General features: G+C 32.7%; 1 protein-coding gene across 4 annotated transcripts in view; it reads left to right on the top strand.

Moving 5' to 3' along the window:
• CSMD3 (CUB and Sushi multiple domains 3) overlaps positions 1–11,241 on the top strand; it is a 712,079-nt gene extending 700,838 nt beyond the window's left edge. For all 4 annotated transcript variants that reach the window (XM_066990669.1, XM_066990670.1, XM_066990673.1 and 1 more), the window contains 5 exons: positions 304–462; positions 3,597–3,709; positions 4,874–4,961; positions 6,710–6,845; positions 8,221–11,241. In XM_066990669.1, the coding sequence (XP_066846770.1) occupies positions 304–462; positions 3,597–3,709; positions 4,874–4,961; positions 6,710–6,845; positions 8,221–8,380 (656 nt within the window). In that variant the 3' untranslated portion in view covers positions 8,381–11,241. The remainder of the gene's footprint in view (positions 1–303; positions 463–3,596; positions 3,710–4,873; positions 4,962–6,709; positions 6,846–8,220) is intronic.
• The last annotated feature ends 11,678 nt before the right edge of the window (positions 11,242–22,919 follow it).

The following is a 22,919-nucleotide window of genomic DNA, read 5'->3' as shown; positions in this document are numbered from 1 at the left end:
TGAGGCACTGGTTGGCTGGAGAGCCTGTAGATGCCCTGTCCCTAAAGTGTTTAAGGCCAGTCTGGATGGAGCTTTGAACAACCTGTTCTACTGGAAGGTGTCCCAGCCTGTGGCGGGGAGGTTGGAACTAGATGGTCTTTAAGGTCCCTTCCAACCCAAACTATTTTATGATTCTATGATTCTACAAGGAGAGAGGGTAAAGTAGAGAAAATGCTAATATTTATTGTATATTTTGTTGGATGATCGACTTCATAAGTGCGAAATATTGAAATATGTATTGAAATATGTTTGATGTCTGTATAGTTCCTGATGATGTATTTGCCCAAAATTATATATGGAAAGGCTCTTACAACTACAAAAGCAAGAAACAGCCCATGACTTTGACAGTCACCAGTTTCAATGCAACTTCAGGAAGAGTAAATGCAACACTTACAAACAGCAATATGGAATTGCTGCTTTCAGGTATGGGATGAGAAATATTAATTTCAGTTAATGTTTTCTGTCTTATATGCATTGGTTCCCTCTAACTTTATTCATAACACTTAAGTTTTTAACATCTACTGGAAACTGTCTTGTGTTATCAGAGAAATTTTAATTCTGTTTCAGTTCTCTTTCAGAAGAAGGGATTATTCTACCTTTTCCTTCTCTTTTCCCAGCTTTGTATTACATTTGTAGTTAATAGGGAATGAGGAGTAGAAGAATTCTAATCCACTAATTCATCCTAAATCACATTATTCTTCCTTAATTGTTATAAGTAAACTTAAATTGCTATTCATTAAATGTTATTAATTCTTAAATGGCTTAAAAGAATTTTTCATACAACAGCCTATTATTGACTTATAAGCAACATGTTGACTTGGCAAGGCAGAGATAATTAAAGAACATGGAGAACAAAGAGAGATGATAGTTTTTGTTAGACTGGCTGATATGGTTGAAAAAAAGTTGCTACCCATCTTGCAGTGGTTTTAGAAGAAGCCCTTGACCGCAGTATTTGTTTATGGTATGGTATGGCACTTGTGCTGTGGTTAGGTTGGCATAACAATATGTGCAGCTCTCTGCATTGTGAACCATCATCAGAAACCACAGATATGGCTTGACAAGCAAGAAAACATGAAGACTGTAAAAATGTTTGGGTTTATAGGTTTGGATTTGTTTTGTTTTTCTAATTCTGTCAGTTCCTTGATTGAGCCACACAGACAACGAACCTGTCACATCACAGGAGTAGCAGGCTACAGAACAGGGATGTGAATAAGCATAACAGAATATTGATATTAAAAATATATTTTTAAAAGTGTCATAAAATAATTTCTGATTAACCATGATTCTGATTAACCATCTTTACTGTCTTTATGAATTTAATCTTTCATATGATGTCTGTTTAGTTTCTACAATGTAATTTCCATAAGGGCATTAGTTGCAGCAAATATAGTGTTTCACATTATTAGGATTTGTAAACCTTAAAGCTCTGTGTGTGTGGTTTTTTTGTTGTTGTTTTTTTTTTGGGGGGGTTGGTTGGTTGGTTGGTTGTTTTTTTTTTTTTTTTTTACCCAAGCGACCTCCTCTGAATCAAAAGGTTTTCTCAGATGAACACATGTAATTATTGCAAATGCCCATTTGTACTCTACATACAAGCAATGCACAGTTCATTGGGTAATTAATTTATCCCTATTTTATATGTAGAAAACTGAGAGTGTATATATTGAAAGAGTGTCTTAGGGTCAGGGAAGCAGGGATGGAACACAAAGACATTGAGATGCCAAGAAGTTGTTTTATATTTGACTTGAGGTTTTCCAAAAAGAAAAGTAATTCTCTCCTCCTGCAGCTCTCACTGTTTTTTTTTTGTTTGTTTGTTTTTTATTCTAGCATTTGTTGCCTTATTTTTTTTTAATTTTATTTTTCATTTTGACACCCGTGCTTACTGTGATTATAGTATACATGTCTGTTACAGGTTGAAAACGGGCATGTTCATTTGATCAGGTTAGTGTGAGTGAAAATAGCAATGCTATTATAGGGATTAAGAGAAGGGAAAGGTACAGCTTTTACCTATTGATTTAGCTCAGATAAAACACTCTGTTGTACACTGGAAAACAACTTGCCAGCACTGAAGAAGCACATCAGCCTTTCACTGAGAAATGCTTGTGATTCCATCATTGTTAGTGAGCAGAGGACAGAGGTGCCTTTGTCTATGGGGAAAAAAAAATAAATAAAAAATAAATCTCTATATTCTTGCTTGAGTGTACAGAACTAATGTTTGTGACAATGTACACTCACGAAAGACCTCAGCCTCATGCAAACATTTCCTAATGTATGTTTATGCAATACATGCACGGCAGATGGGATTGATTTTTTTTTTCCCCCCAAGTTCAAAGCAATATCTAGATGCACACTGTCCAAGCTCTGAAGTGACCAAACACTATGTGATGTTAATGCAGTCCTGAAAACATGAGAGTAAACCCTATGTTATCAAGGCACATTAATTTGAGTTCTGTGTAATGTTAACACAAAAGTCTTCTTTTTAGCTCATACTTCTTATAGGGTAATCACTTATCCTTAATGTGGAGAGCACTTTTGTTCTGTGATTTTAGGCATGGAAATGAGAAACACGAATTAGCAATCTTATTGCCCACTCTCTTACTGATGCTTCTGAATAGAGCTAGGAAATTTGCATCTTAACCAGAAATGAACATTTGTGGTTCCCATCTCTTGCCAAAGTCTATAGTAAGAGCCTTGAGTGAGTAAGTCCTAACATAGAGGACAGAGTAAAATGTCTTTTCTTAGCTGGGATATGTCTGGGCATATGATATCTTTCCATTTTACAAATTTTTGACTTTCTCAGATTAGCCGTCAGTAAGACAGATGTGACCATTTTGAAAATTATTTTTTCTCCTCTGGAACTCAGTTTGATGCATTTACATCACAACCATTTTATTCTGACCATGTATACAAAACTCGATGTTCTAGTTGGAAAACTGTGCTATCCATTCTCTCTTCTTTTTCTAGTACTGCAATATTAAGCGATTCAGTTGTGTCAGAATTTCTTCCTTCCTCCTATATACAGGTCTTGTCTTTTTCTGGAAGAAATTGTGTTTTAACGCTGATGAGAACCATTTTTATGAAATATTTTCAAATTCAGAATTTTTTAATTCAGCTTTCGGAAAAGCTCTTAGATATGTATATTCCTATATCACCTTCTTTACCTGATAGATAAATTACAAATCTTGAAAGTGGTTACGCTTAGTTCAAATACATTCTACCTTATTCAGAATAGCATTTTTCATCTCAGATCAAACTACTGTCAAGGCTTGTTCTGTCTAAGGCATATTTTGTTACCATAATTGTTAAGTAACAGCTGTGTGTATTGGGAATTCCCTCCTGTCCTCTCTAAAGACTAAAACCAGTTCCTATTGAAATTCTAAGGTAATAATTAAAACAAAAAGTCACAAAATAATATATCTTGCTAAAATAAAATGTTGGTGAAAATGCTACCTGTTCTTCCTGTTTTCCGATTTAAGGCAAGAAATTAAATGCTTATTCTTAAAGATGAAATAATTTCTCTACACAACACAAATATGAATTTTAAAACCTCTATTCTACAGGAGTCTATAAAAGTCAGGAAGCTCGGCTGATGCTCCACATATATCTCATTAAAGCACCCTCCCATACATCCATGAGCAAGCTGAAAGAGGAAAAATGGGCTATGGATGGTTTTGTGAGTATATTTCTGCTACAAAAGAGAGAGAAAGCAAGTTTTTTATTTGAAATCACACTGACGTTCTGCACCAAAAAAATGCTGAGGCTTGCCAATTGGAATCTTGTTAAAGATACTGATTCACTAAATGAAATGAAAAATTCATTGTAAGTTCTGGGAAAATATTTAAGTTTAAACAAAATATACAAAAGTACATAATAGAGTTCTGTGTGTTATCTATATACCATATGCTATTTACATATTGTCCTTATTTGAATGATTGTTTTGTTTGGTTTTGTTTTTATTTTGATCTTGGAAAAGCTCAAACAGATTGCTTTACACCAAAGTTAGAAATTCACCTGAGAAATTCATTCTTTTCTTCAGTGTAAACATAGCTTTGGATCATTGGTGAAGACACGCTTGTTGCCTTGAGAAAGGGAAACTTAAGGGAAAATCTTGAAGGAAATTGCCTTGGGACCACTGAATTTAAACCTAGTAACTATCCTGGGAAGGAAGTACCTATAAATTAGAATAAAATGCATTATTTTAGAATGTATTTAACCGTAATAAGGTTAATAATTCATAGGATCATAACTCTTTCCTCCCTTCCCCAAGTCATTATACTAGCATATTTTGGTTTTGTTCCAGAGCCTCCTTCAATATTCTTCTGTTCTACAAGTGTATAATTATGTAGTTATTGAGATGAGCACTGAGTAATAACAAAGCAACTAACTGTCAATTGAAGGCAAAGTCTTTTCTATGTACTTTTAAAGTGATGATTATTGAGTACTTGCATCCTTAGGGATTACCTGTGATACAATTTTTGCTGTGTACTTCCTAAGAAATCAGATAATTTTAAAGTATGTAAGATACCTAGAACTACCAACATCTTGAATTGCCAGAAATATATTTTTTTTGGTTGGTTGGTTGGTTTTACAAAACAAAAGTTAGAGGTAATATAAAGTAGTAGAGATCACCATAAGCCAGCATGCTTTAAGTTGTGCCCATAACAGCTCTGTCTTTCCTTTTGAACTTCATTAATTTCCTAGAAAGAAAAAAAAAAAAAAAAGTGTGTTTTAATGGGGAATAACAGCTACCGGTCAAACACATTAAGATATTTCTCTTCCAAACAGACTCTTGTAATATTTTTTTCCACATTTAGTTCAGAGTACTTTTTGTTTGCAGGTTTCTGCTGAACCTGATGGAGCTACATATGTTTTTCAAGGATTCATCCAGGGTAAAGACTATGGGCAATTTGGACTTCAAAGATTAGGTATTCAGACAATTTTGTCATTGTCATTTCACTGTTCAGTATTCAATATTCTGTTTTATTACATCCAGTAGCATAAGGGCATCTGCAGGATGTTAACATTATTGACATTATATGGAATGTTTAGATATTCATATCTTAAAATCACATTTAAGTAGAACTTACAAAGAGTGTTACGTCAGAAGTTATAGGGAGTTATAGGTTTCTTGCAATGTACTGCTTAATGTAGCTATACATTTGTAATTCCCTGAAAAACGTTTTTCTAACAATGTATATAAAATACATTCAGTTTCACATATAATTAACTATTTTGAAAGCCCAAGTTATAGAACGCTCTGATAAACAGTCCTCTTATTCATGGTGCTGAAATGGCATTACAACTAAATATTACACCTAAATATTAGAGTGAAAGTGCTAAATATTTTTAAAGTAAATCTTTATGTTGCTTGTAAGAAGACCATAATCTTACTGATTTATTTCCTAAAAATCAACTTCTTGATTCTGCAGGTTCACTTCTATACGGAACATAGTCTTTTATTTATTTATTTATTTATTTGAAGATGACAGCACTGATAACTGGAAATATTTTAAGATGAAGAATTTCATTTACTTTTCTGATACTGTATACAACTATGATATTTCTCCTTCAATCCCCAATTTTCATTTTGTTAATGCTGAATTCTTGAATGATAAAATACTAGCATTGACCGTGGTTAATCAAGTCAATAACCAACTAAATGAGAGTCAACAGTCTCCCTTTGAAGTTAGTCTCTCTTTTGATTTACAGTCACTGAACAGACTTTGTTTATCATGTTTACCACTTCGTTATTTCATGCAAAGAAACACGCAAAGAAACATGATTTTTCTATAACAAAATACTTTGATCACTGTTCCCAGACAATTTTCCTCACAATATGTAATTCATTTTTCTGTATTTAGCATATTGGTAATCTGTTGTGCTTTTTGTTTGTTTTGTTTTGATAATTTATAGATATTGCCTTGTGAGATCTAGAAAGAAAATACTAACTTAGCAATGCAATTCTTACAATGTCTAATTCAAAGCTTAAAGCTTAATGTTGAAGCTGCATTGGTATTCCCTTTTTCATATTTAAAAAGTGTGTATTTTGGCTTTGTAGATAATCTAGTAGTTTATGTGTTCCTCAACCATGCAGCAGATCATATTCTTATTTTTTTCATCAATATGTGACTTTAGCTCTTCACAGTTTTTTCTACCTCTTTCACTTTGTGTATCAAGAGCAACAGCTAATGAAATCAATATGATGAATTTTCATTTTGCCTCTTCTGGTGATTTACCCTTTCCTCTAAATCATGTTTGCTATTTATACAAGCAGTACTTATTCTTCCTAATATACACAAATGTTATCAATAATATAATCAATCTAATGTATGGGTTGCTCTACATTTGACTTTTTGTAGCACAGTACATTAATGTGTAGTAATAACACCAAAAACTTGACTGTCATACAGAATTATGTAGTAAGATAATTAATATCCCAGAGTACTTGTATTGTTCTCTTAACATTTTGCATGTCATTATTAATTGTATATGGTATTGTCCACTATATTTAGTTTCCAGGTGGTCTCAGCATACAGCTGTATGTATAGAGCTGAACATATTATGACGACACAATCACAAGATGTTATTTGAATTATGAAGTTTATGAAGTAGTAGGTGTCAGGAAAAAAAAATCACAGATATATTACTTGTTTTTTCTTATTATTCCTGTTAGGTCTTAACGTGTCTGAGGGTTCAAATTCTTCTAATCAACCACATGGTACAAACAGTAGTTCAGTGGCCATTGCTATCCTTGTGCCTTTCTTTGCCCTCATATTTGCTGGATTTGGCTTTTATCTTTATAAACAAAGGTAAGTATGAGCTATGTATATAGAATTTCTGTATTACCTTGTTTTTTTATCACCTTCGATCTTTTAAGTGTAAAGAGTTGAGCAAAACCACAGACTGTTTGCAAAATATGCATGTAGACATTCCTTCCTACCACATTTTAGATCTGACGTGACTGAGAGATCAGGTTATTGTACCATGCAGTAACTTCATTCATACTTATTTAAATTAGAAAATCATGGATGCTCTTAATTATTGGCATATGGGAAATAATATAAGGAATAGGCTTTGTGTGTATTTACAGTAGATTGCCTGTATTTTGTTTTGACATGTAACAGAATTGTGAATCATAGCCTGAATAATTTATTTTAATGCCTACACTGTTTAATGGCTTATGAGTATATGCAGGTACTATGCTAGTGAGAAGTTTCATTATGGAACTGTTTCTGCATCTAAAATTATTAGTTCATATGTAATTAAGTTATATAGCCACAATAGTCTTCTCAGTTTTATTAGTCTACATTTAAATTTTGTTTATGATATTGAGACCAGTTCCAATCCAATCCAACACAATGCAGTCCAATTATTTGGACTTAGTTTCAATTACTCTTTTCCTATAGCAATACAGCATTAGATGACTAAAGAGAATTTCATCACTTTAATAACAAGTCAATTTGTTGCCTATTAATTGAGAAAAATAGTTATTTACTACTGTTTGTCTGACAATAATCATTGTAATATATACTGCATTATTTTAAAATGTGTACCATAATTTTCACATGGTGCCATTTGATTTTGAACTGCTTCAGAATGTGAAGGAATGTAGATGCCTAAGAATTTTTTTTATACATTTGCTATTAATAACATGCTATAATCACTTGTCTTTCCAATTTATATCAATGGTTTACAATAGTGTGCATTTTGCATAACAATATAGATCAAATTTTCAGAGGATTAAACTTTGATATTTTGAGAGTTTATTAAGAAATAAAATGTTTCAGCTATAAATTGGTTTTCAATAAACTTGTTGAGTCTCCAGAAGGAAAAAAGAATATCTCAGTTATCTGGATCATGAATTAGTGCATTTTTACAAGACTTTGTTGCACTCTTAATGATTTATCATATGATCATCCAAGGAGAAATATCTACCTCTTCTTGGGTTGTTAACTTAGCTTTCAAATGAGCGCAATTTCAAATGAATCATAAATACCTTATACTTTGATTAAAGGGTGTGCTAGTTCTTAGGAAACATACTGTAAAAAAAATAATAAATCGTAATACATTATATCTATCTCCCCTAATTGAAATTGGGAGATAAATTCTGTACAAATTTTTAAGCCATGTCATGTCAGTACAGAATACTGCAGTTAGACTGAATAGCCTGTCTTTCTTCAACAGGACTGCACCTAAAACACAGTATACAGGATGCTCTGTACATGAAAATAATAATGGACAAGCTGCTTTTGAAAACCCTATGTACGACACAAATGCAAAATCTGTGGAAGGAAAAGCGGTACGATTTGACCCCAACTTGAACACTGTTTGCACAATGGTATAATGTGGTAATGATATGTTTTCAAAGTTTGGAATTTGAAACACAACACAGTGCACACACAGTTCACTGATTAAAAAAAAAAAAATTTAAATTAAAGCACACTTTTCAGGATATAGTGGGTCACCTTTTCCTGAGGATGATAGAAAAGAATTGGTTGTGGTTATTTTGTTTTGATTTTGTTTTTCATAAACTAGATCAGAAATCTTCATGTTTACCATGGAGAGTTTTACAAAAAAAAAAAAACAAAAAAAACTGCTGCACTCCATGAGTGCTAACTCACACTTTATTTGCTTTTTTAAAAAAGGAGGTTATTCTAAAACATAAAATGTATTTGCATATATTGGAGGAGCATCCACTATCAGTACTTCTGTGCTTTATAAAAATTATAATAGAGGGACTGGGTTAAAAAAAGATATAGGTAGAAAATAAGAGCTATACTTACAGGAGACAATAGGTCACTGATCTCTCTTTAACAGTCATATGCTACATGTTTCTCATGGGTTTGTACCATTTTTTTCATTTATTCAGTCCATTTAGCAATTTATTTCTCTCAGAACAGTTGTGTTTTTTTTAACTCCAGGAGGTAGCATTTGGAAATCAGCAAGTACAACTTACTCTTGTTACATCATGGAAGAAAAACAAAAATGTCAGATTCTTATTTAATGAATTTCTTTCTGTGCTTCACATCATTCCTTTTCATGTTCTAAGTCAAACTCCTTTTCTGTTTCCACTGACAACACCCAGAAATGGTAATGGATGTAAATCTGTTTCTACATTTCGTCAATCATACAATTAATTAGACATAATTTCCAATCAAGTAGCTAAGATGAACTGAGCTTTGTCATGTGTCACTGCTGATCATTGAAAAGAGTGACCATTTTACCATATTTTCAATGTCAAAACATAATTTAATGTTTCCAGTTCAAAAGTACAGTTTACAGTAACATTAGGAATCAAATCCATATATCAAAATTGCAGGAGTTCATTTGTCAGTTAAACTAGACTGTATCACATCAGTTTATTCTTTCAGCATTCTGTCAGAATGCATACACAGAGCATGCTAAAATTCCATTGAAGTTGATGGGATTCTAACAGACTTCAGTGAACTTTGGATCAAACCTACGAGGCAAGAGGCAATTATAATTTGGAAATACTGTGTTTTCATATCTATTTGATGTCCATATTTTATGGAAACAAATCCTTACAGTTAATGGTTTAAAATTGAATATATTACCATAGTGCAATGAAAATAAAAGTATTAAATATATATACATATATATAAAGCCATGACTTTATTAGGGACAATCCATTCATTTTAGGGACAATTCAGACTCTACAGCCCTCAAATTCAAGTTTTAGACATTCCAAACCCACTTCCAAGGAAATCTAGTTTTTAGTTTTACAATTACTTCATAAAAGAATTGTTCAGTGGCAATTTGATAATTTATTTGTTGTAGGTCATTGTCTTCCGTTTATAGCATGACTCACAAATGCTGTGTGTTAGCCAGTGTAAATTATCTGTTATTGTCCCTTTCAGACATTAATAATTCTGTGAAAATCTAAACTTTTTATTACCGTAATAGAGAGTGCCTACCAAAAATCATTGTACCCAGGACTGCTGCTTGGATTTCTACAATGTTTGATGAATTTCTTATAAACCATTTTACAACATTTTATTTGAATATTCATACAACTCTGTCAAACTGTATTCTACTAAAAGGATGCTGTTTTATATTTTATACCATTGGTTGTTATTTATTCTTGTTTATTCAAATGACTGCAATAACTATAATTCATTCATTAATGTTAAGGTTAATACATTTGAGATTGTTTAAAATGTTTCTTCTGCAACTGGCTACTCCTCTTATATTAATGCATACACTTTTGTAAAGAAGTATATTTTTATGAAAAAAAAGGATTTGTAAAAGTATGATGTAAATTTTCAGTGCAATGTAAACAAAATAAAAATGGACAATTGCTTTTTTTAACCATGTTTCTTCTTTGGAAGATGAGCTTTAAACTCATTTCAGGTGTGAAGACTAGAAAATAACAAAATTAATAATTTGGTATTTTTGTGGGGCTTAAAATAATCTTAAAGTCTTTTTTTTTTTTTCTAAATCTTCATGTGAATTTTAGATGAAGTGGCAAGCCCTAGATTACCTTCACAAAAAAATAATGAGTGTAATGAATAAATTTATTTACTAAAATTAATTTTCTATTTGACTTGAAGGAGATTCCAGAAAATAATATAAAAGGCTAGTACTTGTCAACCCAGTAAAAAGCACAGATTTTTGTTTTCACTTCAAGAGAAAAAACAAATTAAGACAAGTTCAGTGTTTCTTGAAGTTGTAGACAGCCCACTTTGTACATTAAAATTTGCTACCTTTCTGCAGAAATGTACAAGATGTATTAAAGGGTAATGCAATTGTATATAGGCATTTCTGGCATTAAAAAGTAGTGATGTCTTATTGAATTTGGGCAGGGGGGGAGATCTTAATTATTTTACTATAAAAATGAATGCCTTTTATCTACCCCTTTTACTTGCAGGCATGGAAAGTGGATGACAAATCCACATCTGAAATGCTTTTCATAGGAAAACTAGGTTAACAAAAAAAAAAAAAAAGTCTAATCCTTTGCAAATTTGGTGCTGCACATAAACCGAAAAGGCATGCTTTGATTTCAGGCACGCTTTGAAATTACTTAAGACTGTGTTATTAAATGCGTTGGAAAAGAAAGCAAGGAGTCACTGTAAAAATTGATATTACAAGGGCCATGAACTCATGTTTTATTTTCAGAAGGGTTCTAGAGCAAATTCGTTAATTCCAAAAAGGGAAAAATCTGTTACATTGTGGCCAAATTTTCATATGCTATGAAATAACCTATGGAGTTAAGCCCTTCCTTTTATGCTTTATACATTATATGTTCTAACATATAAAAGTAAATAAAACTTGGATTGAACTCATTTAACAATTCTGTTAATGCTCAAACTGAAATCCTGCTTTCACTTTTCAAGGATTATACCGACTTCAAATGAACCATTCATACTAGATAAGAGATTTGTTTGTTTTTGCTTTAAATGTAGTTTCCAGGACTGTTTGACTCTCATAAATTGTTTGTGTGTGAATTGTACACCTTTCTAGTACCAGAGTGGCTATTTCTCACTGTGGCATACGGAATTCCAAGGTTAGGTTGCTTGATTGAAGTTGGTTTACAGTCTACTCACTATTTCTCGTTTTTCTTAGGAAGATAGCAGAAACTAATTGGACTGTTTTGTTCTCCAAGCATTTTGGCGATCATATTCAAGCAAACACACCACACACAGAAAATGTGAGGGAATACAAAGATGGTTATGCAGCTCTGAGAGTCCTTTCATAGAGGTAAATTCTGCAGTACGAAAGGCTTTGAGATTTAAAATTTCATTTAAGTTTCCAATAATTTCATTTAAGTTAACCAATAGCCACTTAACAGGGATCCCCGGAAGCACTGAGACTAGCTTTCTCTGAAATTCATTGAGCTCTTTTAATTCTACATTATCTACATGCCAACAGCTACCTGGTCCGCTAGTTCTCTTTAAAGCCCTACTAGAATCTGGTTCTTTACTAAAATCCCCAAACCACATGGTATCACCTAAGCTCACTAAGTTCTACTCAGCATAAGTAGACCATCACACAATTAGCTAAAAACATCTGATTTTACTTTCATTTCTGAAATACAGCTGGCAGTAATATCTAGACATCCTATCAAGTAAGAATTCCATGGCAATACAAGAAGTTGTTCTAGTCAGGGAAATAATTTAATAGCTACAAATTTTATGTCTTCTTATAGAGAGTCAATGGGAAGTAAAGTAAGCCAAGTCATTAAGCTATTAATTTAGGTAAAAGTCAGTTTTTCTTTTCCACGTCTTAAAAGTGTATGCTATATCTCAACCCACTAGTACAGCAGGATGAAATGTTCATGAAGAAGTATTAATCATATTTTTCCAATGTTAGTAAAATGCAGGGAATTGAAAAATCTTGGATATTACTGTACAAGTAGGTTAGCAGACCTATATCCCAGTATTTAGATTCAGCTACAAATTCCAGGTCTTACCTAGCTCCTACAATATTTAAGTAAGGCATAGATCTCTAACGCTGGAACATTGCATTCTTTTTACCTAGTATGCTTCTGCCCATGCTTTTCCTATAAAAGGTGATATGTTTCACAATGAAAGAGGCAATATGTATTGCTGTATTGCAGCATGCTTCTTTATAGGATGATCAGAGTTAGAGAAAAATATGGCTTGCATTATTTGTTATATTAAGTTTTTGTTAGGCTAAATTTTAAACTTATTTTCAGAATTCAGATTTTCAGTAGGGATTGGTATATGTACATGAAGTTTCTGTGACTTCAGGAAGTCCACACAATCAATGGTAAACTCAGCAACTGAGTTCTATAGCTACTCTCATACGCATTTTTTTACTAGTTTTACATGCTACTACAAATGATTCTCTGTTCTATGATTCTATTTAACATCTCTCAAAATTGGTAGTACGGTGATGATTGGACCAGATGATCTTGAAGGTCTCTTCCAACCTTAATGATTCTATGATTCTATGACTCTGTGATTCTATTTCATCTTGATGTGATAGCCAAAAGTTCAATCAAATATGATGGAGAAGGGTGCACTGATTTGGCATTCTTGTAAATCTTGAAGTTAATAAAATCTTTACTACTGGTTAGTAATTAAACATTATTCTTCAGCTCCTTTTATATCTTCCTCTATGAAATAATTCCTACAGGAGATAACATTCATGTAAGGGAAGCGTGATATAAAGTTTGGAAATTAATTTAAATTTAAGATTCCTGTACCATATATCGATTTATTCTCCAAAATATTTGTGTGATCCCAGCCAGCATTTTTTAAATAAGTGAAGGCTTGTTATTTCTTCACCGAGTTGGCTTTATTTCCAGAATAAATCTCCCGCTCTTCAACCATCTTGTTCATCGCCTACTCTGTCCTGCTATCTTAAGTGACAGCTAGGACAATAGGAAATTATTCATAATTTGGTTACCTAATATATTAAAAAAAAAAAAAAAGAACGAGTAATTCCTCAGAAAAAATAGTTTAAAGTATGATTTTGTAGTGTCAAAGATTAGGCAGAACCCATATTAAATTAAAATTTTGTTACATTAAAAAATATTCCAATGACGTAGATGTAGCTGTGTTCCCCTCCCCCACACCCACCCACCCCTTTTTTTTTTTTTTTAATCTTCTCTGGGTGCTGAAACTATGGCAACATAATATCCTGACTTGCTCAACCAGGAGTAAGTGTAGTAGTAGTTCTGAAAGTTTGGTCCTTGGAGTGTTAATATGTCCATCATTTTGTGAAAACTTGTGAATGTTGAATGACATATGACATTCCCTAGCAATTATTCAAGTGAATATTTGTCAGTGCTCCATACTTTGCTGCTTGCAAAATCAGCAGGATTAGGCTGACTAGTCCAAAAAACTTGTCTGAAGTATATTGAGAAAACAACTGAAGAAAGTGCCATAGCTATTAAACAGACAGTTACCTACCAGTAACTTCCATCATAGAAGCTGCACATCTATCTTAAGATAAGACCTTAAACCATGTTAACTAGTGTCCAGGATTTTATGCTCTAGCTGCATTGCCACATATATATGATGTTTATCAAAGTGATCTTTGATGTCACTAATTTATGTTCCTAAAACAAAAAATACTGTGTAAGGCCAAATTAATTATATAGTCATCTTTTCTTTCAGTACTTAAATGACAAGAGATCTGACAGTATCTGAACACTTCAGCCCTCCTGTGGTGATTATTGTAAGCAATTCTCCTTGGTGTTTTTTCACATTCAGCAGTGAGAAGTGTTTATTAAGTTAAATGCTGTAATTAAGAAGGAAAAAACAGGCAATAAGAAATAAAGACAACCCTCTCAAACTGTCAAGAGTAGGTTCTTGTCTAAGAGGAGTATAACACAGAAGGCTTCTGCTCCCATATATCAATTAAAAAATCTGCAAATCCATGGGCAATAAGCACACTTACTGTTAGCCCACCAAGAGAATGCTCAGTAGTGCAATTTGAATAATACTTCTCTCATATTATTTCTTTTCTTTTCACTTCTTGTGAACTCAGAAAATGTTTAATTGTAGAAAAGTGGTCAGAAAACTCCACCCCACTGAAGGAAAAAAAAATCTGGGATGACATAAAGAAATAAATATATTGACGTTCTATGTTAACAGACTGAACAGTATTATATTTGATCAGTGATTCTAAAACCAGATAAGTAGTATCAGTTTAATGTGACTGTCTTCCAAGCCCTCTGAGCAGCTTATCCTGTTCATTTCACCTATACACCATTTTTCTCAAAAATTTTGTTACTCCATCTCTTATCCACTGATTATTTGTTACCTGGTTTACAAAATTTCTTGATCCAAAATGAAGTTTTAAAGATAAACAATTAGAGAAAGGAAATCAGGGTGAACAGATCCACCTTATTTTAATGGCCTGCTAAAAACTATGATTTACATGTTTGCTGATAGCATTTATGGGCTTTATTTTTTATCACATTTGAATTAATATACTTTACATCTTAAACCAAAATCAAATTGTAAAAATATTTTGAGTTGTGTAAAATTATACTTCATATGTAGCATATATATATATATAAAATAGATACTATATTTTGTTTGAAAAATACATTTCAAATGACAAATCACCCTTGTCAGGTTATTTAATTTTCTTAAAAATTAAATTAAGGAATTATGTAGAACATACCAATGAAGTCACGAAATGACCAATATATCTATACCAATATATATACCAATAAAGTCACGAAAATTATACTTTTGTCAATGCAGTGCAGAATCAAAAGAATTATCTCTAATTTGACTAGCAAAAAGAAAATGAAAGAAAAGTGCTCACCTGTACTTACTAAAGTTACTTTTTCATTGCCTATATATAAGCCTAAGATTGCCAAAAAAATGAAGCAGGACCTGTATTAGATGTAAGACTGATTAAGTAAAATATATTTCCAATAAAGTGGTTATGCTTTCCCCCTTTTATTATCTTCTCTGAATGCTGACAATGTGTCAGCTTGATAAAGATTGTCTCAAATCATATCTAAAAATGGCCAGTTGCACAATATCAGTTGTGTCTGTGATTCTAAAATAAGATGATAAGGTACAATTTTTTCAGTGAAAAGTAAAAATAACCTGTTTAGTGTGGAATATGGAGCTTTCCTGTAAATGGAAAAAAAAAATGGGAAAAAAAAAAAAAGCATTTGCTACATGTTAAGAAGCAAAGATGAGCAGCCAATTAGCCAACTGCTCTATGAAAAAGAGGTTATATAGCACAAGAAAAAATCAGAACAGACAAGTCTCTTCATCACAGCAGTGGGTTCTAATTTAATACAAAGTGACAAAAGCAGTTAAGGCAGCTAAGAGGTTTACAGTTGTGGAACCAGTCAAGGTATATATCTCAGTTGTTCCTAAACATGTGAGCTGTGCTTGCAGACCAAGTTGAATGACTGTAGGATTTGTCTGTAGGAGTCTGTCCTGATTTTGTCTGGGATATAGGTAATTTTCTTCATGGCTTACCTACTGCCAGGGAAGCCGAAACCAAGACAGAGTCCACCCAGAAGATCCTGAGGATTATGTATGTACTATATAATATATACAGTACATAATATATATACTGTATAATAAATATTAAACAATATATAGATATATGTAAAATCAAAGCAGTGGTTGTGAAGTTTCCCTTTGGTTGGTTGAACAGAAAAACAATATATATATATACTATATACAAAGTCTATAATTACTATACTACTACCATAGATAATATTGTGTATATAATAGATTGTATCCTTATTGCATATAATATAATAAATCTATTTATAGTATGTAGAGGTATATATGTAAACATATATTCTTTTATTTATGTGGTAAAGTCAATTTTGCATGAAATGGATCATCATGAAGCATTTATTGCTTCAAATTGCAATGCATTTACCACATATTGAGCCATAACTGCAGAAAGACCTTTTTTTGTAGATAATTGCTAAGTGCAAATGTTTCCAGTAATAAGAGTATTCAATACATGTAGTAAAATACTATTTTTAGTGTTAAAGGATTGAAAGTCTGAAATATGACTTTTAAGTGCCTTTATGTTCACAGAACATGCAGTATAGTTGTCTATAAAAGAGTGTTTCTATTACCTTAAAACTAAATCAATCTTAAAAATCCAGGGATTATAAAATTCAGTATAAAAATATGGCACTTTTTTTTTTTTTTAAGCAACATTAGAAAATACAATACCTTTCCCCCCATAATGTGAAAGAACTATGGATGAGTAAAATGTAAGCAACACTTTAAGCCATCTGAGCAGGGACTGATCAATGTTAAAGCTTGAAGCTAAAGTTGTGATCCCAAACAATGTTCAAAGATACAGATACACCATAAACTATAAAGGTACTGTATCAAATGTCATAGCATTAATAGACACCTATAATGAACTTAGTCATTAGTAGCCTCATATCTTAAAAGACATTTTTAATGCTTTTCAGTCTAGTAACAGAGTTCTGTGCTTCATGCCTTCATTCTATGCCTTCATTCTCAAAAACAAAAAAATAAAACACTTTCAATATACCACAATAAAAATAATCGCCTACATATAACTCTGTCCTTCAACATGGTTGTTGTTACTTCTGTTGATAAGATATGGAAACCTGCCATGACTCTAATAGTAAGCTTTATTTTCTTAATTCGCCATAGATTTCAGAAAGAGATGCTTACACTTGTGCAGCACAGAATTATAATGCAACAGCAACTGATGTGCTACATGCCTGCTTTTACCTGTCCTTTACCATCCTTCATCATCAGACCAGGACCTGATTATCAGAAAACAAAACTAAATGTTTTTCCTTTGCATGTGCAGAACTGGAAGTATATGATACTTAATGACAAAGCATTAGCCTCTATACAGTGTTTTAACTGCTGGTTCCTCAGCAAACACAAACATTGAAAAACAAACAGGATTTAAAAAAAAAAAAAAAAAGTTAACATCCACCAAAATCTTCCTGGGATGAGAGTGTTTACTTAAGGAGTGAAAAGATAACGCATCTGCTGTTGCACAACATAATCAAGAATTCTGGGAGGTCCATATAGCAATTTTAAACGATACAGTAATATGAATCCCAAAGGGGATCTGATTGTCAATTCAAAGAAAGATCCATGAAAGTCTCTAAGAAAACAGTTAATTCCATTTTATGGAAAATGTTGAAAGCTCAGGGGGTTATTTCATTATTCATGAGCGGAAATGTGTCCAGCTAGAATCTTGTTCTGCATGTTACTGTCCTGAGAACACCTGCTGTCCACAAATTCCTCCAACCCACGACTTCTAAAGCCTAGCTGACACAGGTAGCTGAGACTGTCTAAGCACTAAATAAAACAGAAGTGTTTCTGGTGGAACTGTTGACACTAAACTGTCTTTATGAAATATTACTATTTTGATAGAACAACAAATTCTGGGGGGGAAAAAAAAAATATATATATATATATGTATGGAAATGTTTTCACTGTCTCTACCAGTCACTAGTCTGTTGAGCAGATAAGGCTATACAACTCATGTTAGATATGGAAGAAAAATCATAAGTTTCAGAACTAAAATGTAAGTATGAAATTCATGCTCTTTATTTCTAGTACATTTTTTTTTTCCCAACTTCAAGCTCAGACTCTTCTGGACTGTTCTGCAGTAAATAAAAGTTAAAGTTATCATGGCCAGGAATATGACAATGGGGTAGGAAAAGATTTCCAAAAGACCTAATTAGTTCATTCTTAATCATACAGTTACAGAATTATATGATCAGAGAGTAATTCTAGTTAAAAGATACCTCAGGAGCTTTCTATCCTAATCTCTTGTACAAAGCAGGGTCAACTCTGAGGTCAGAACAGGTTCCTCAGGATTTTATCCAATTGGGTCTTTAAATTAATCTCCGGGAATGGAAACCGCAGAACCTTCCTGGGCAATCACTTTCACTGCCTCATGGGAAAGGGGTTTCTCAGTGTGTTGTGCTGGAGCCCTTCCCTTATCAATTTTGACTGTTGTTTCTCATCCTCATATCATGTATTGCTGCAAAGATTTTGACTGTTTTCTTGAGATCCTGTTCTCTGTGTGCACTTTTGGGTACCACAATATAAGGAGGATTTAAAACTGCTAGAAAGTGTCCAAGGGAGATCAATAAAGATGGTGAAAGGTCTAGAGGGTGAGACTAATGAGGAGCAGCTGAGGTCACTTGCATTGTTCAGTCTAGAGAAGAGGAGACTAAGTGGTGACCTCATTGCAGCCTACAGCTTCCTCACAACGGGGAACAGAGAGGGAGATACTGATTTCTTCTCTCTGGTGAACAGTGATAGAACTTAAGGGAGTGGCATGAAGCTGCATCCAGTCAACTCCATCCCAGCCAGACCCAGTACAATATTAGGAAAAACTTTTTCACTGAGAGGATAAACAAAAAGCCAAACATTAAAGCAACATTAGTTTTCACTTTACCTCTATTAATACATATATATATATATATACATGAATTAGGAAAGACCGTTGGGGATATATATTTGGATCATGGTATTTACCAGAAGGAGTAACTCCAAATCAAATTAGAAACAAAATAGTTAAACTGTCTCACAAAGTACTCATTTACAGGTCTAAATGGTCAAACACCACATATTATCTGCTACAGATGTAGCTTTTCCCTGATTTCTGTTTGTGTTGTTTTTCAGTTCAGTTCTTTGTGTAGCTGACATTAAAATATAGTATTAGCAGAAACATCACTAATTGCACTTTGACTAGTAGCCTATGTATACATAGCTCTAGGAAATGCACAGGCTAGGTTTAGGTGGCTTTTTGAATGCTTGATTGTACTCCAACCCAAATGCACATCTTGGCACACCTCCACACTGAAGAACAGATGAAGAGTCAGCATGTAGAAACTGTGCGATCCTGATATCCCTCAGTGAGAAAAGCCCATACACATCTTACCTTACTAGTGGGGACACATCTGTCTGTCCTTGCAGTCAAATCCCATGGCCCAGTGGACAGATGGCACGGTAACAAAGGCCTTCCTGGAAAGGTTCCATATGTGTGCCACAAAGGCAGGTGTAATACACGTAATTTTGAAATTATTTTGTATTGTACTTGCTGGTGCAAGTGCACCAGACAAAACACAGGCCAAAGAATACACCATCTTTTTTTCGTCTTCTATCTTTTTTTTTTTTTTTTTTTTTGATACAGAGAGAAATGCAACATTGCAACTACTTCTAAAAAAGGAGAAAAACTATGGTATTATGCATTGCTTTTGTATAGAAGAGATTTATGGTAAACACTTGCTACAGGTTTTGTTTCAAAAAACATGACAGAAGAAATTTAGGTGTGGAAATTTTTGGTTTGGTTTGGTTTGGTCTTTTATTTTAAATCTTCCCTTGCTGAGTCACTTTTTCTTTTTTTTTTTTTCCTCCCTGGGAAAGCGTTTCTTCTTTCATTTTGCATTACATATGTGTGACCCTGGAGTATCTGCTCGTGAGAGATAGTATCTCAGCTCCTCTTGACTTTTTCCTCAGTGAGAAGTGAGGGAGAGCGCCAACCACTCAGCGTTTCTGAGATTAGAAGAAAAACTAAAATTCAGAATATAGACAGATACAGTTTTTGACTGTACAAATAAAGACATAAGTGAACCAAATGGAAAGTCTGTTGCAGAAAACCACAAAGAAAAATATTCTGATTACATGAATAATTGTCCCACCCTGGTTAACAGAACTGTAATTGTGTGTATTTGGCACATACTGCATTCATTTCTGGCACACGCCTGAAACAGTAACAAGCTGGGGAAAACAGAGAGAAAGATGAAGTGATTATGTGGTGAGGGAGGGAACTGAGGCAGAAAAATTAAAAGCTTATGGGATTATAAAGGTATAGCTGCTGTGAGTGTTCTATTTTGAAATGGAGGAATAATTAATGTGATGAATGAGTTATATTTCTGAGTTCAAATTGTACATCCACTAAACTCTGTCCAAGAGTGAGATTAATTTAATGATGAGGGAACATTATTATTTGCAATCTTTTGAAACATCTTTACTAAAAAGTTCCATAAAGAAGAACTGCACTGGTAGGTCACTGCTTCCCTTTCTAATTATCCATTTGTTGCATTGGAAAAGGTCCTTGACCAGATATCCTTAAAGGAGCAGGCTCTTTCCTACATATTCTTACAATTATTATTGTCATTAATATCATTAGTACCATTATTACTAACATCATTTTCATTTTTAATTTCATTTTTCAATTTCTCTTTTTCTGGCCTTCCTTAAACATGTCAGAGGCATATACTCTTTTAAGTAGTATCATACTCTAGAAGTAATCTCAGTGTGACCTGTTCAGTGAATGAATTGATCTGTATTACTGAAGGCATCAAAACAGTACCTCAGAAAAGTTTTTCAAGATATTACATTACACAGTAAAACAAAAACAAAACAACAAACAAACAAACCCTCTGCCATAACAAAATGATACTATATTTACCGAAAGCAGATGAATATGCTTCTGTTGGGTATACTGACTACTGCATGTTTTATTATAAAACATTCCTTGAGTATTCTAAAAGATAATTTCAGAGAAAACACTTTACCTTGCAGCAAATGGCCGGTAATTATCCTCCTGTTATTTTGCATACTAATGTGCCATGCTCTTGGAAACTTATTATTCTCTTCTCACACATAATGAATGAGTCAACTAATAATAGCTCAATTAATTACTAAAGACCTAACTTGAAACACACATTTGTAATCTAAACAGTATATTAACAACTAAATAAAACAAACTACTTCTGAAAGAACTTAGCATTTAGAAGGCTGCTAATTAAATTCAGAACAAAATGATGATCCAAATAAGTGAAATGAGTAAAAGAAATTTACAAAGATGGATATCAATCTCAAAACATTTAGGTAAGTTTTATCCAATTACAGCAATAAAAAATAAATGCCCACTTTTTTTTTTTTTTTTTTAATGAAAGAGGAACACATACTGTTACATGGGGAAAATGAAAGAGAGCTTTTTAATATGAAGTTTCTGATCATCTTTTGGAGAGGGTTAATGGGGAATGGACATAAAGACTGTATAGATTATATCATGATATATATCAACCACAGGAACTGTAATGCAGATTAATTAAAAACTTGCATTCAGAAAACTCTGCATTCAAAACTCTAAAAATTCTGTAGTCATTCATTCACTTCTATAACCTCAGTTAACTTTTAATGAAACTTTTTCAGAGAGTATTTTTAGAACATTTTTTTTTCACCCTATACTAGATTTTGCTATATTCAGAGGTCCACAGGTATGCTATGAACGTCTAAGTTGGTGCCCCATAATGTGAATAACAGGAAAAAACAGATTACCTATTAGTAAATATTTGATTCAAGTGGTAAATAAATATACAAGGTCTGATGAATCTCTTAGGGATTCACTCTTCTTCAACATGTTGGCGAACTCCCTTTCTATTAGTTAATCTTTATTTTATATATGGGAAAAACTGTTTCTGAGTATAAATACCTCTTGATTAAAATATATATAATTGTCTTCACTCCAGTGAACTTATTTTGGTGGGGACCTATACTGTTGTGTGCAAGAGGTTACCTTGTATCTAAAAATAATAGGACAGCTTGAGTTATTGTTGATATACACAGAGAAGTGCAGGATGTTATACGTTCCCATCAAGACTATTATTCTGGTCTTTGATTTACTGTTTCATTTCAGAAAAGTCCTGTAAAATTATAATCACAGTAAACACACACACACACAAAACACTCTCTGTCCATAAAGATAAACAATTAATCCTTATACTACGCCAATATTCTGTTCTGACCCTTCTGAAGACTGTAACTGTAAGTGGCAGACAATATTCAAAGGTCTGAAAATCTATGCAATATTTTTGTAATGAAAATACATTATTGGTATTTTCCACAAATGTGTCATGTTTCTCTTTATCAAGACCTTTAAGAAAATAAACCATAATTGCAAACGTATAGGAAGAAAAAGAGAAAGAAAAAAGGACAGAAAATAAGAAACAGAATTTGTCATTACTATTGCAAATCAGACACCTTATATTTTTGTCAATATGAAAAAGTTTTTTTTTTTCTTTTCTTTTGTGTGTATTTTAATACAGACTTCCTGTTGTGTGGCTGAGATACTAATGTTTTATATAGAAAATTATACAGACACTGTTAAAATTAGCACAGTATTTCTAATACTGTGTATTTCTAATTCAACTGGTATTTGATAAGGCCCAGTGTAAAACAGAAACTCTAAAAGAAATGAAACTTATCAAAAACATTGATTTAACATTTTCTCTTAACTCACTTTATGGAAATGTAATTAAGTAAGTTAAATGTTTTAACAAAAGTTCATGCACAGTGTTAATAAAAATATTTAAATTCAGATTTTACTTTTTTTTTCATTTGTGGATACTCAGTTATGTTTATTTTCAGCAGAGC

Source organism: Anser cygnoides, chromosome 2 (assembly GCF_040182565.1).
Source record: "Anser cygnoides isolate HZ-2024a breed goose chromosome 2, Taihu_goose_T2T_genome, whole genome shotgun sequence".
NCBI lineage: Eukaryota > Metazoa > Chordata > Aves > Anseriformes > Anatidae > Anser > Anser cygnoides.
The sequence above is the reverse complement of the archived record's forward strand: the minus strand, read 5'-3'. Positions and strand labels throughout refer to the sequence as shown.